This window comes from Miniopterus schreibersii (assembly GCF_964146895.1).
Source record: "Miniopterus schreibersii genome assembly, chromosome: 3".
Taxonomy (NCBI): domain Eukaryota; kingdom Metazoa; phylum Chordata; class Mammalia; order Chiroptera; family Miniopteridae; genus Miniopterus; species Miniopterus schreibersii.
The window spans coordinates 20507350-20522073 of record NC_138103.1 but is presented as its reverse complement, the minus strand read 5'-3'; the positions used below and the strand labels follow the sequence as shown (position 1 = coordinate 20522073).

The following is a 14724-nucleotide window of genomic DNA, read 5'->3' as shown; positions in this document are numbered from 1 at the left end:
AGCAAGCACATTATTCTTTAATGCAAAAGTTCAATTTAAAAAGTAGACTCAGAAAATAATTTGAGGAGATCCTACTAAAAAAAGATGGAACAATTTGAGCATCTATTAGAATAACTACTGAAATGTATTCACACACATCATGAATGTTAGAACCTTCCGTTACAAATTGGTCACCTTTGGAGGATAACAGGGAGCAAATCATCCTCCTGAAACTGGTAAATAAAGGGAAAGCAGCAAGTACTTAAACTTGGCTTTCGGGTACAAACTGTTCTTAGGGGAAATCAAAATGGTTGTTGAGGGACACCCTCCTCCCCCTTTAGATGTATTTCAGCTAACAAATGAAGAAAAATGAGCTCTGGCCAGGTGGCTCAGTTGGTCGGAGCATCGTCCCATAACCCAAAAAGTTGTGGGTTCGATTCCGGGTCAGGGCACATGCCCAGGATGATGGTCAGGGTGCGTGCAGGGGGCAACCTATTCATGTTTCTCTCACAGTGATGTTTCTCTCACACCAGTGCCTCTCTCTCTCTCTTTCCCTTCCCCTCTCTCTAAAAAATATCAATAAAAACATATCCTCAGGTGAGGATTAAAAAAAAAAAAGAAGGCACGAGAGCATTACAATCTCTCCATTTTGCAACCCCCAATGAACTAACAAATCTAAACAATCAATGATCACAGTGGCTGCAACCATCAGAAAAAGAGACAATTGAACATTATGAGTCTCTTGATGGAAGAAAACACCACCACCTATGAAAAAGTCTTGCTAAAATACCAACCCGAAACCAGAGCAAGCCTCTAGATCTAACTCCTAGAGTGCAGCATATGTAGGGGACAAAGGGACCTGTTAGGTGACAACACAGAGACAATCAGTAAAATTCAAGATGTGGGAAAACTATAGGACAAATGATCTGGCTTCTTCAACAAGTCCACGCAGGCAGGATAACAAAAAGAGGGAAGAGGGCCTACAGACTAAGGGCCTTAGGAAACAAAACCACCAGAAGTGGACCTTGTTTGGACCCAGGTTGGAAGAAATCAACTGGAAAAACAAAAACAAAAAAGATGCGGGATATTTGAACACTTACCAATTATTTGATAGAGAATTATTTGGGAGTGCTGGTACAATGGTGGCATTTTAGTTTATTTTTATTTTTTTCATGCTTCATCTGGTTTTATTAAATTTTTAAAATTGAATTTATTGGAGTGATAATGTTAATAAAATTATACAGGTTTCAGGCGTACAATTATGTAACATCATCTGTATATTGTATTGTGTGTTCACCTCCCCAAGTCAAGTCCCCTTCTTCCATCATCATTTATCCCCACATACCTTCTTCTACCCGCCTCAAACCCCTTCCCTCTGGTCATCACCATACTGTTGTCTGTATCTATGAGTTCTGTTTTGCTTAATCCCTTCACTTTTTTGACCCAGCCCACAACTTCCTTCCCTCTGACAGCTGTCAGTCTATTCTCTGTGAGTCTGTTAGTTTTCTTTTTTTAAAAAGTCTTTACTTTTTAGAGATTTACAGTGAAATATTTAACTTTGACAAATAAGGTATCTCAGATTTTCAAAATAATCAAGGTGGGGGTAGGTGGGGGTATTATTGAAATAAACATGGCCCTGATTTGCTATCGCTGGTATGGATGGCAGTTTTGTATACTGCTTTTGTTGTGTATGTTTGAAATTTTTCATACTAATAGTTTTGAAAAATCTAACTTCTAAAAATATCTTTGTGTCCTAACTTAGGTGAAACATAGACATATATGGGAGTAGTTCATTCTAAAGCAGTGTTTCCCAACTTTTTTATTACTACCCCATAAGGAGCCCTTTAAAAGACATTTTTTCATTAATTCCCCCCCCCCCCAACACCCATGGAATGTTACCACCACATAAACATATAGTTAATGCAGAAATGGAAACAATCTCATGTTCATCAACAGGAAAATGCATAAACTGTCACAAACTTGTGCAATAGAATACTGCACACAAGAGAAAAGGAATGCACTGGAGCCACAGAGATAAACACTACTTGCAGAAGGACATGCTCAGTTCATGCCTCTTGGGTTAAGGTTAAAAACCTAGCCCAGCTGGATGTAGCTAAGTGGTTGAGCTTTGACCTAGGAACAAAGTGATCATGGTTCGATTCCCAGTCAGGGCACATGCCTGGGTTGCGGGCTCGATCCCCAGTAGGGCTGTGTAGGAGGCAGCTGATTGATGATGTTTTTCTCATATCAATGTTTCTATTTCTCTCACTCCCTTCCTCTCTCTCTAAAAATCAATAAAAACATATTTAAAACCCCCCCAAAAACCTATAGAACAATGCTTGCTCCTAGTGCTTGCAGATGCATACCCATAATACAAGAAGGAAAACATGCCCAGGAAGGATGTGTAGCATGCTGCAGGAGTGTGGGACCTCCAGAGAGCGTGAGGAGGCAGGGGCTTCAATCGTGCCTGTGATGTTTTCTTAAGCAGTGGGCATGCAAGTGATTGCTATGTTGTTCTCTGTACTTTTTTTCAATTAAAAAAAGTAAAGAGTTCACCTTATATTCCCAGAGATTTTGGGGGGGCTTCACGCCCAGTGCTTTGACACGCTCCAATTCCATGAGGATGGCTCTCCTGTGGCTGCTGTTTTCTATGGTGTATGGCACTCTTGAAAATTCTTCCTCTGTCAAGGTTAAAAGCAATCTGTGATGGGGAAAGGAACAGGAGAATTATTTTGAGGTTGTGTACTGGAAGCAAACTTTCCACAGAGTTCCATTTTATCAACACAAATACTTTAGCCTAGAGGTAAGACACTTAATATATGAAATACTATTAATGACAGCAAACAATTGACTGTTCACTATTTGCCAGTGACTTTCCGAAAATACTTTCATAAATCATCATTGATCCATTTGACAATTCTGTAGGGTAGGTGGCCTTATGCCCAATTCGTGGATGAAAAAACTGTCTTAGAGAAATAAAGTGACCTACCCAAGGCACACCCAGGTCTGCTTTGCTCCTAACCTTTGATCTTTCAGCTATGCACTTTGACCTCTCACATTACTCTGCTTTTTAAAGTGTGTGTGTAGCCTTGGCTGGTGTGGCTCAGTTGGTTGGAACGTTGTCGTGTGCACCAAAGGGTTGCAAGTTTAATTCCCAGTCAGGGCACATGCCCAGGCTGTGTGTTTGATCCCCAGGTGGGGCCTGTATGGGAGGCCACCGATCAATGTTTCTCTGTCACATCAATGTTTCTCCCCCCCCCCCCAAAATCAGTAAGTCCAGCCTGTGTGGCTCAGTGGTTGAGCATCGACCTATGATTCAGGAGCTCTTGGTTCGATTCCTAGTCAGGGCACAAACCCGGGTTGCAGGCTTGATCTCCAGTACGGGGCATGCAGGAGGCAGCCAATCAATGACTCTCTCATCATTGATGTTTCTCTCTCTCTCCCCCTTTCCCTTCCTCTCTCTGAAATCAATAAAAACATATTTAAAAATAAAAAATAATAATCAATAAAAACATATCCTCAAGTGAGGATTTAAAAAATTCTGAATAAATAAAGTATGTGTGTGTGTACAGGAAAAAAGTTGGAAAGAAAGCCAATAAAACATTATGGCATTATAAGTAGTTTTGGGATAGTGATTTAATAAAAATAATTGTAGATCTCTAATCTGTTCTCTTTCATCAGAAAACACATATCCACCTCCACAGTGATTTGTTGTAAAAACATCCCTGTGCACTAGCAGATGAGTCCACTACAACCACTGTTGGAGGAATGTACACTGATGCCCTTTTGTGGGTAATATTTATTAATTTGGTGATATTTATTTAAGTGGTAAAGGTTTACTCCCTTTGATTTAGCAATTCCAGTTTTAGGAATCTATCCTCCAGAAGAAACAAAATTATGCGAAGACATGTTGTATTAACTAGGTAGAGAATTTTTTTTTAAAAAACCACAATTGTGGGCTGGGGAGGGGGCACACTAATTTTTACAAAAAACATCAGACGATTACAGTGGGTGCATTCTGTTTCCACAAAGGAGAGTCAGAAAGCTCAGTTCAGGTGGGTAAAGTGACTGGGGTGGAGGTAGGACAGTCAGGCAACCTGACAGTGAGTGGACTCCAAGTTTGAAACAAGCAGCTACTCCCGGCACTGCGTAGTGTTCTAAGTAACTTCCTTACACTGTTCCTCCAAGGAAGGGAGGGACCCCAATAAAGACGGACAGTGCTCTGGAAGGGGCAGGGGTTTGTTGACAGAAGCAGGCCTCCTTAGAGCCCAGCGACTGGTGAGTTCTTCACACTAATGAGTTTCTTCAGGTACTTCCTATACAGTGTTGTGTGAAACTGTCTAGAAAAGGAAATAACCCAAATGTGTTTTGGTAGGGATCAATTAAGTAGACTCTAGCATATACACATACATACATATGCACACATATGTGCCTACATGTACATATACATAAATATGTACACATAGACACATACTGACACAGGTCTGCTTAGTACAACTGTATTTTCAGTTTAAATAAGTAATACACATTGCAATGTGTTATGTCTGTATATACATTTTAAAAAATCTGGAAATGTATCCAGGTAGATAACAGTGGTATTCTCTGAAGAGTAGGATTCCAAGGGTATTTCATTCTGAATATCCTTTAGTTCTGTTATTATTTTCAAATAAATAATAAACATGTTACTTTTATAATCAGGGAGCAACAAATTAAAATGTCAGCAACATAAAATGGTATGGCTACTTTGGAAAACAGTTTGGCAATTCCTCAAAAAGTTAAACATAGAGTTACCACATGACCCAGCAATTCCACTCCAAGAGAGTACTGAAGTACATGCCCACACAAAAACTTGTACACACATGATCACAGCAACATCGTTCATAATACACAAACTGGAATCAACCCAAATGTCCATCAACTGAAGAATAGATAAAATGTGGTATAGCCACAAAACAGAGTATTATTCAGGCACAAAAAAGAATGAAGTAGCACATGTTACAACTTGGGTGAACCCTGATGATGTGATGCTAAGTGAAAAAGCCAGACACAAAAGGCCACATATGGTATGATTTCCATTTATATGAAATACTCTGAACAGACAAATCCACAGGGACAGAAAGTAGAATGGTGGTGCATGGAGCAGAGTGGGGAAAAACAAGGATTGACTGCTAAAGGGTAAAAGCTTTCTTTTGGGGGGCGATGAAAATGTTCTAAAACTAGATTGTGGTGATGGCTGCACATATCTGCGAATACATTAAAAACCACTGATTGTACACTTTAAGTGGTAAATTTTCTGGTATGTAAATTACACCTCAATATAGCTGTTTCTAAAAATGCCAGTGAAGTGTCAAAGATTTTGCTCCTCACCTTCCATTTACTCTTTCGGATAAAAACCTGTCTCTGTAGAGAGAGGCCCAAGGGCCCAGCTGCTCCAGCCAGAGGACAACTTCTTCCGCTGTCCATTTGGCCACAGCCTTGTGGACCAGGAGGTCATGCTCAGATTCCCTGCTGCTCCAGTGATACACGAGCAGGACCACCTGGGGAAAAGCGACAGGGATTTCAAGACACAGAAAAGTCAGAGATGCCAGTTTCTAAATATGTGAATGTGGGGCAGGGAAGGGAAGAGGCTGAGCCTGAAGGGAATGGTGCCAAGTCTATACATAGAAGCAGGGCAACGCCACTGCCAGAGAACAGGGGAGCACAACTCGGCAGGCTCAACTGTGCACACTGTTCTGCTGTGAGGGAACAGAGACAAGAGCAGGACTCATCACAGGGCACCTGGGAACACTGCACCCATGACCCCATCAACCTGGTCAACAGGACTAACTCATATGCCTTTTCTATTGAAAAATTTATAACATTTAGATTTCTGTAGCATGGAACTTAAAGGAAATAGTCTTTACATTGGAAGATAGTAAAGTGCTGTGCTCAAGACTCTATCATCAAGGCAGACATGGCCTCAAATTCTAGTTCTATCACCTACTTTCTCATCTGTAAAATGGGAGAAAAATGAAATGAGAGAAAGCTAACATTTACTGGGCTCTGACTATTATGTTGTCTACTTGAGTAAGCAACATCCCCCCAAAATCATACAACCCAGCAGATTTCAATGTATGCAATGAATTACCACAAGCAACCAGTTATCAATCATTTAGGTGTATTTCAACAGAACTGACTTCAGTAGAAATTGTGGGAGGGTGGGGGATAGAGAGAAAAAGTAATAAACTTACTGCCACACCAGTTAAAGCTGTGAGCACTCCTGAAAAGAATCCCCCTCCTCTCTGCTGATTCACTCGGCCTGTGTTGGGAGCTAAAGGAATTTGATCATTCCCGTATTTCTGAAAGGCTGCAAGACTCTGGACTATGTCATTATTCTGCTGAATGTCTTCAAATCTCATTCTAATGGCATCAGGAAATAATTTTTCAATGGCATCCCTGCAGAGAACAGGAAAAAAAAAAATCACAAGAGAGTTGTTTTACTAAATATACTTGAAATGTTTAAACTTTAGAATTATACAGATACAATACCACTGATATGAGAAAATGTTTGCATTTCCTACTGGCACATATATACATAAAATATTTTTTTAAATCTGAAAGAAGCCCGGTTGGGCATGGCTCAGTGGTTAAGCATCGACCTAGGATCCAGGAGATCAAAGTTCGATTCCTGGTCAGGGCACATGCCTGGGTTGGGGGCTTGATAGCCAGTCGGGGGTGTGCAGGAGGCAGCCAATCAAGGACACTCTCATCATTGATGTTTCTCTCTCTCTCTCTCTCTCTCTCTTTCTCTCTCTCTCTCTCTCTCTCTCTCTTTCTCTTCCTCTCTCTGATATCAATAAAAGATACATTAAAAAAATAATAAATAAATAAAATCTGAAAGAAATCACAACGAAGTCATAACTGAAGTTACTCTGAGACAAAGGAAGAAAGGATTGTAAGATCGGGAGGGGTCAAAGGGATCTTTAGCTTTATCAGTAATGCTCTAATATTGTAAAAAGACTGTAAACAAATGAATGTGTGTGTGTGTATATATATATTGCTTAGGTAATTAAAAATTAATTTGTGCCCTGGCTGGGTAGCTCAGGTGGCTAGAGCATTGTCCTGATACACCAAGGTCAAGGGTTCTATACTTGGTCAGGGCACATACAATCAATCAGTGAATGCATAGATAAGTGGAACAACAAATCAATGTTTCTCTCTCTCCCCCTCTCTCAAATCAATTAAAAAAATTAATTTGTAAAAAGGAAAAAAAAGTGAAGTTGAATAGTAAGAGAAAAGATTAACCATCACACCATACTGTAGGGTTCTTCTCATTTTCAATTACACAGAATCAGAGAACCCTCCTTCAATTTAAGATTAACCTTCAGGTAAAACAAGGCAAACAGGTAAAAGCAAAGTGTTTGTAAATATATCTCCTGTGAAAAAGAGAATGTTGGGTTAATGTTTTCATGGAACTTTGGGGTACTCTTTTGGGGAACTTCTTGATACCAAGAAGACAACAGAAGAAGTGACAAGGAATTTAGTCTCAAAGACCTCATAATAAGCAATATTCCCAAAGAACTTTAAACATTACAAACATTATGAATGGAAAAACCTGCTATCTGAAAGGTCTTGCCATTTGTTGTGTGATGCTATCTATGCATGAGAACCTACCCCAGTTACTGTGATAGCTGGCACAGGGCTTAGTCAAAGACCATGAAAATCAGCATCATACCTGTTATTCAGAATTGTACAGTTATACAATTTTCCTCATTAGACCTACGGTATTCTTAGTGAATATAAATCAATAGAAAGTATTATATGGCAAAGGATTACAAGCAATGGTCTGATAACCAGAATTTCTGTTATTTATAGTAAATAATAAAGAAATCAGAGTCACCTATGAGGAAGAGAGTCTGGATTTTCAGGTCCTTGAGCTCCCTCATTCACATTCCAGCAGATCCAGAATGACTATGGTAGAGGTGAGCTCTGTGCCTCTCACCTTTTCAAACATGGCTGTACCACTAAGAGAAACCACATCTGCCCAGCCAGCGTGGCTCAGTGGTTGAGCATTGACCTATGATCCAGGAGATCGTGGTTCGATTCTCCGGTCAGGGCACATGCCCAGGTTGTGGGCTCGATCCCTGGTGGGAGGTGTGAAGGAGGTGGCTGATTAATAACTCTCTCTCATCATTGACGTTTCTATCTCTTTCTCTCCCTCTCCCTTCCTCTCTCTGAAATCAATAAAGATATATTTTAAAAAGAAAAGAGAAACCACATCCAGCAAGCCACATGTGCTACCAATATGGACTGAGCATACCTGAGGAGAATATTGACTCTGGGGAAACCTTCCCATTTTTCTCTGCATTCTGGACACTCTGTTTTCTTCGAAGAGGTCCACCATAAAGCTAGGCAGTGTCGGCAGAAGCTGTGCCCACAGTTCAAGGTGGTGGGGTTAATCAGGATGTCATAACAGCAGTGGCAAGAAAATTCACTGACAGAAATCTGAGGACTGGTGCTCTTGGGAGTGTCATCTTTCTCAAGGGTCATCGTGTTCAGGTCATTTTGCTGAGACTCCATCTCAGCAAATTCTGAGATCCACAGGCATAGAAAATTTCAGACTTAGAAAACTGCAGCAAAGCATCATTAAATCTAGAAAAGAGACAGCAGAAATAGGACAGTTTAGTAGGTATTTGAGATTACTGCCATTCAATTAAAGCTAATTTTTAAATGTGACAAATATGACTTCTAAAAATTCACATTTCAAAAACCAGATAAACAGTACTGAATTTCTTTCTGGCCTATTTGTCTTACTTTTGAAAAACAGGTAAAGCAAAATAGTGTAGTGGAAAATTTAATAGACCTGGGAGATGGTGTGGAGAATTCTATATCCTACTCTTTCACTAACTTCTTCTGAAAATGTTAATTTCTCTAGCCTCAGTTTTCTCAATTAAAATCCTTTCAGTGGGTGTGATTTTAAATAAACAAGCTTGTTAGCCCAGGAAAATGTTTGGAGTTGGCAATAACAGATGTATTTCATGTAAATAACACATTTTATCCAAACAAATCTGCCTTTCCATTAGGTAATTTCATATTTCATAAACATTTGATTTCAGAGGCTCCCACAGGAGCAGTTCCAGGGAGTGAAGCCTTGTTTTTGAGGTGCCCTGTGCCAGATCAACTCCCCATGGCTCAATATTACCCTTTCCCCCAAATCAACCCAAACATGCATATCATGCCCTCTGGTTCCAGCCAATTTGGTGCCAGAGAAATATGCTAATGTCACTAATATGCAAATGGCAAAGGACTATTCTCATTCTCAGCTGGGTCTTGGGAGATTTTTTTTATTAAGAGGCAGTATGATGGAGAATAGCAGAGTTAGAATCTCAACTCTCCAACTCAGTAGCTCTGTGACTGTGCATAAGTTACATGAGCTCCCTGAGCCTTTTTCTCAACTGTGAAATGATGGTAATAGTACAAAACCTTCAAGACTTCCTATGAGGATTAGAGACAGTGAGAGTAAAGTGGCTAGGATGGTGTGTGGTGTAAACAGGGGCTGAAGAAATTATTTATACTGTTCCTGGTATTATCACAGTGCAGGCATTAGCAGGTGATTTCTCAATGTTGCTACTGTGAAAGGAAAATAAGTAAATCACTCTCCGTCACCCACACTAGTCACACAGAGAAGAGCTCAGTTCGTGCTTTGCAGGCACAGTGGTTAAGAACACAGGTCCCAGGACTAGGCTGCCTGGGTTCTTACCCCCCCCTCTGCCCTTCACCAGCAGTGTGGTCTGGACTTCTTTGAGTCTCAGCTTTCTCATGTATAAATGGGGGTGGTAATAGTATTTACCCCATCAGGAGGTGTGTTATTTTTTTTTTAAGGTTCCAAGAATTTTTATGACCACTTGAAGAGCAGAAGAGTCCATATAAACCTTAGACTATGGGCCACTCTGTATCACTGAATCAATCTTTTTAAAAAAAATTATTTTTCCCTTTTTTTAAAAATTAATTTTCAGTTACAACTGACATGAATATTATATTTGTTTCAGGTATCCATTGGGAGGTTTTAAGAATGAAATAAAAGAATGCAAGTATAATGCCTAGTAGAGAGCCTGGCATATGACAATTTACCTGATTTTCAAATGCAGTAGTAAGAGAATTTTATTACTCTTTTTTTTTTTTTTTAAAGTATATCTTTATTGATTCCAGAGAGAGGAAAGGAAAGGGGGAGAGAGAGAGATAGAAACATCAATGATGAAAGATTCACTGATCGAGCCCACAATCCGGGCATGTGCCCCGACCGGGAATTGAACCCTGATTGCCTGGATCCCAGGTCGACGCTCAACTGCTGAGCCACGCCCGGCCGGGCTATAGGGTGAAAATTTTTACATAGAGCATGATAACAGAGTATTTTAAATAAGCAAATATATAAACAAAGACTAGAAGAAAATACAATGAGAGCTGCAGAATATGCATTCTCCTCAAGTCCACATGGCACATTCTCAAGGATAGACCACGTTAGAACACAAAACAAGTCTCTACATAAGTTCAAGAAGACTGAAATCATATCAAGCCTGGCCAGTGTGGCTCAGCTGTTGAGCATCAACCTACGATCTAGGAGATGGAGGTTTGATTCCTGGTCAGGGCACATGCCTGGGTTGTCAGCTCTGTCCCCAGCGGGGGATGTGCATAAGGTAGCCGATCAATGACTCTCTCTTGTCACTGATGTTTCTCTCTTTCTCCCTCTCCCATCCTCTCCCTGAAATCAATAAAGACATATATATATAAAGCATCTTCTCAGAAATTTACACCATGAAATACTAGGCAGCTATAAAAATGAAGGATCCCTTACCCTTTGAGACAGCATGGTGGGACCTGGAGAGTATTATGTTAAGTGAAATAAGCCAGTCAGAGAAACATAAGTATCACATGATCTTACTCACATGTGGTATCTAATGAACAAAATAGATTCAGAGACCTAGAAGCATGGGACAGACTGATGAATCTCAGAGGGGAGGCGGGGGTGGGTGGGGAGAGATTGACCTAAGAACTTATATGCATACATGCATGCATAACCCATGGACAAATAATGTGGTGAAGGCCTGAGGGGAGGGGATCAATGGAAAAAAGGGGACATTTGTAATACTTTCAACAATTTAAAAAAAAAAAAAAAAGGAAAATACAATAAAGTATTGGCCTAACACCAATGGGAGATTTTCAACTCAGAGAATAAACAGAACTAAATTTCAAACTTAGTGTTAATTTAAATATATATTTAAAGTAATTGTTATTCATAACAGGTGGTAATAAAGAGGGGAACAACCTTTTTGTATAGGCCCATTAAAAACAGTTCTTCTTGGAAGAAAGAGTCTAAATAAATGTTCTTAATGACACGTTCTAAATTATTTCTGATAAACACATTTGCTCATTACCTGTATGTTTAGGAACATTTAAAACAATTTCTAAGTGCTTTACTCTGGGCAGTCTCTTCAAATTGCTAAGGAAGTAAGAGATCTTATATATAGGTTTCTAGAAAAAGAAATAATTTTGAGTAGTCCCTTTATTTGGTTAATAGTTATTAAACTACTATGTGGACAGTATTACCTGAGGAAGTAACTGAAACACTGCTATTTACTGAACATCTGAGCTTGGACACTGGGCAGGCCCTTTAGGTACATTCATGATCACATCTGGATTTAGTGTCAAAGGAAAGACACAAGACTTCCAGTGAGGGTTGGGCAAGGGGTTAGAAAAGATGGGCCTGACGTGGGGAGCAGTGAGTGACATAGGAGATACAGGTTTGATACAGGGTCTTACTTGCCTGGTTAATGACAGGTGGGCCAATGGGATCACACAAAGAAAGGTTTCAGAGGCAATGAGATCAGCACTGCTGTGCTTTAGGATGATAACTCTCATCAGGGAAGAGGGCTAGGCTGGGACAAGAGCTAAAACTAAGGTGACAAAAATGAAAATGGCAAAGAAATGGAAGTGGTAAAAGAAAGGGATCAAGCTATCCAAAAGTTTTAAAGAAAATAATTTATGGGCTCAGAGTGTTGTCCAGATACACCAAGGTTGCAGGTTCAGTCTCAGGTCAGGGCACATACAAGAGGCAACCGGTGAATGCATGAATAAGTGGAACAACAAACTGTCGTTTCTCTCTCTCTCTATTCCTCTCTAAAATCAATAAATATTAAAAAAAGAATAATAGCATTTCTAAAAATAATAATTTATGGGCTTTGGTGTCTAGAGAGAAAGATCCAAGATGCTGGCTAGGTTTTAGAACTGGGGAAGAACAGTACATCTGACAGAAGTGGGTCACTGTAAACAAACTGGGACAACCTTAGAAAGGTTAGTTGAATTTTAGAAAAGTTGAGTTTGAGGTGATGTACAACTGTCTAGTAAGCAACTGGAGACACACACAGAAGTTGGGAGCTAAGAATGAGGCGAAGTATGTGGATTTTAGTCATTTGTAGAGAAATGATATCGTATATTGAAGTTAATTTCTCACAAATTAGCCTTTTAAAACTAGAATGCACCAGTAGTTCCTAGCTAACCAGATCCGAAAGTTTGTTTTTCATGAGAGAAAACAAATCACCCACTGCTATCAAATGTGTTTGTTTTTTAAAATATATATATTTTTATTGATTTCAGAGAGAGGAAGGAAAAGAGAGAGAGATAGAAACATCAATGATGAGAGTCACTGATTGGCTGCCTCCTGCACGCCCCTGACTGGGGATCGAGCCCACAACCCGGGCATGTGCCCTGACCGGGAATCGAACCATGATCTCCTGGATCCTAGATCGATACTCAACCGATGAGCCACATCCAGTGGGGCTCAAATGTGTATTTTAAGTCATATTTTGAAAAACTGAGGTGGCCACTAACTCTGTTTTATAATTGTCTTCAACAAACTAAAAACTGCATGGACTTTGATTATGTCTTAGGAATTTGGCTAGTTTCATTTTACCCTAAATTCAAAAGGTGAAAGCTAACAGAAAGAATACACATCTCAACCAAATTCAGTTGATCTTTTCTGTTATTTCTACCTGTATGTATTTGGGTTATTTCCATTAAAAAAAAAGCAGGACTTTTAAAGGACAAAAATGCCTCTTCAGTGATAAAATGGAGCTCAGACACTAAAGTTCCCAGCTGTGGTGTTCTGACTTGGGTAAACACACCCTCCTTCACTGGCAGTGAGTAAAGGTCTCTTTGAGGAGAAGGCTCAGTGTTCCAGAGGATGTTTATAGCTGTTCTTGGCACATTCATCAGCAGGTTGGAGCTGTGAGGTTCCTGGCTCTTTCTGAGCTCCTTCACAAGCAAGCATGTGCTAGAACATTCCCGTAGCCTCCTGGTCTTTCCCCCTTGTCTCAAAGCCCTTAGGGAGGACTGGGGGGACTGGGGAGGATTGGGGCAAGGAGAGTCATTCCATTCCCAACCCTAGTGCCCCATTCAAATGGATACACTTTGGTTTATGTTTAGTCATCACATGAAATTATAAGTGTTAATTACCTAGTTCAAAACTAATGGGAAGAATGCCTGAGTTTGGAAAAGTCTGCCAAACTGCAGAGACAAATTTAAACCCATAGGTTGCCCGACAAGCATGGCTCGATCCCCAGTTGGGGGCATGCAGGAGGCAGCCGATCAATGACTCTCTCATCATTGATGTTTCTATCTTTCTCTGTCCCTCTCTCCTCCTCTCTCTGAAATCAATAAAAACATGTTTAAAAATAAGTAAATAAATAAACCCATAGGTTGAACACAGCAGAATTGAACAGTATAGCAAAACCTCGAGGGACTGAGTCACTCTGAAGAGCTGTAGTTTCTGACAAAAAGTGCAGCCTTCAACTGATGTCTGTAGAGGCGCTTCAGTAGTTCTACGCATATTCTGAAATTACACGCCAAGCTTAAGTTTCTGCATATGAGCATGTAACATGATCAGTTTCCTGAAGGAAATCTAAAGTTTTTATTAAGTCTCTCAAAGGGACCAAGACCCAAATAAAGTTAAGAACTCATGTTTACCCACTAGGATAAAGGCTTTCTAATCTACTATACCCCTCTACTTCCTAGAGTGATTATAAGGAGCCCAGGTGAGCCTCTCTACAGTGATGCAGCATTATCCTGGTAAGCATCCATCCTCTCTGACCTGAACAGTCACAGCACTGGCAACCACACCCCACTGTGGCAACATCCACCTGTAAGCAGGCTTTCTTTCACATGGTCTTTCTCTTTCTCTCTTTCTTTCCTCTTCCGATTCTTTTTCTTTTGAACTGGGTGCCAGTATTTTAAAAAATATTTCACATAAAAATCCAGATTCCTGGCTTCTATTGAAAAAATTCAGAAAATCTGGCAACACAGGGCTCCCATTTTGTATGACAGGAACTCTCTCAAGCTGGGTGACTCTGCTGGCCCCTTCAGACAGGGCAGGCTGGGCTTCAGTTTGCCTCAGTCCTCAGTCACCTGTTTGCCTCATTTCTGTTACTTGCCTGACCCTGGGGATAACTGAATTTTCATGCTCTGTCCCATAAAGTGATGCCTTCAGAGTCTATTGATGAGTATATGATGTTTTTAGATTAAACGGTTAGGCTAGTAACCTTTTGGAATCCTGTCAGCCTATAGTTTCCCTGTCACTTGATTTGCTGTCAGGTTCTTGTCGAAGGCCTATAAGGTCTTCAACAATTTTTAAAATTACTGCTTCTATTCTGCTTTAGATTCAGAGGCTAGATAACCCTGCTCAGCAGATTCTATGCGAGAAAGGTCTGGATGAAC

The 14724-nt window shown here is 40.2% G+C and overlaps 1 protein-coding gene across 3 annotated transcripts in view; it reads right to left on the bottom strand.

Annotated features, from left to right (window-relative positions):
- Window positions 1-14724, bottom strand: part of BFAR (bifunctional apoptosis regulator) — a 29489-nt gene that overhangs the window by 7877 nt on the left and 6888 nt on the right. For all 3 annotated transcript variants that reach the window (XM_081133812.1, XM_081133814.1, XM_081133813.1), the window contains 4 exons: window positions 8279-8610; window positions 6210-6414; window positions 5347-5516; window positions 2536-2680 (listed from right to left, as the gene is read on the bottom strand). In XM_081133812.1, coding sequence (XP_080989938.1) covers window positions 2536-2680; window positions 5347-5516; window positions 6210-6414; window positions 8279-8538 — 780 coding nt within the window. In that variant the 5' untranslated portion in view covers window positions 8539-8610. The remainder of the gene's footprint in view (window positions 1-2535; window positions 2681-5346; window positions 5517-6209; window positions 6415-8278; window positions 8611-14724) is intronic.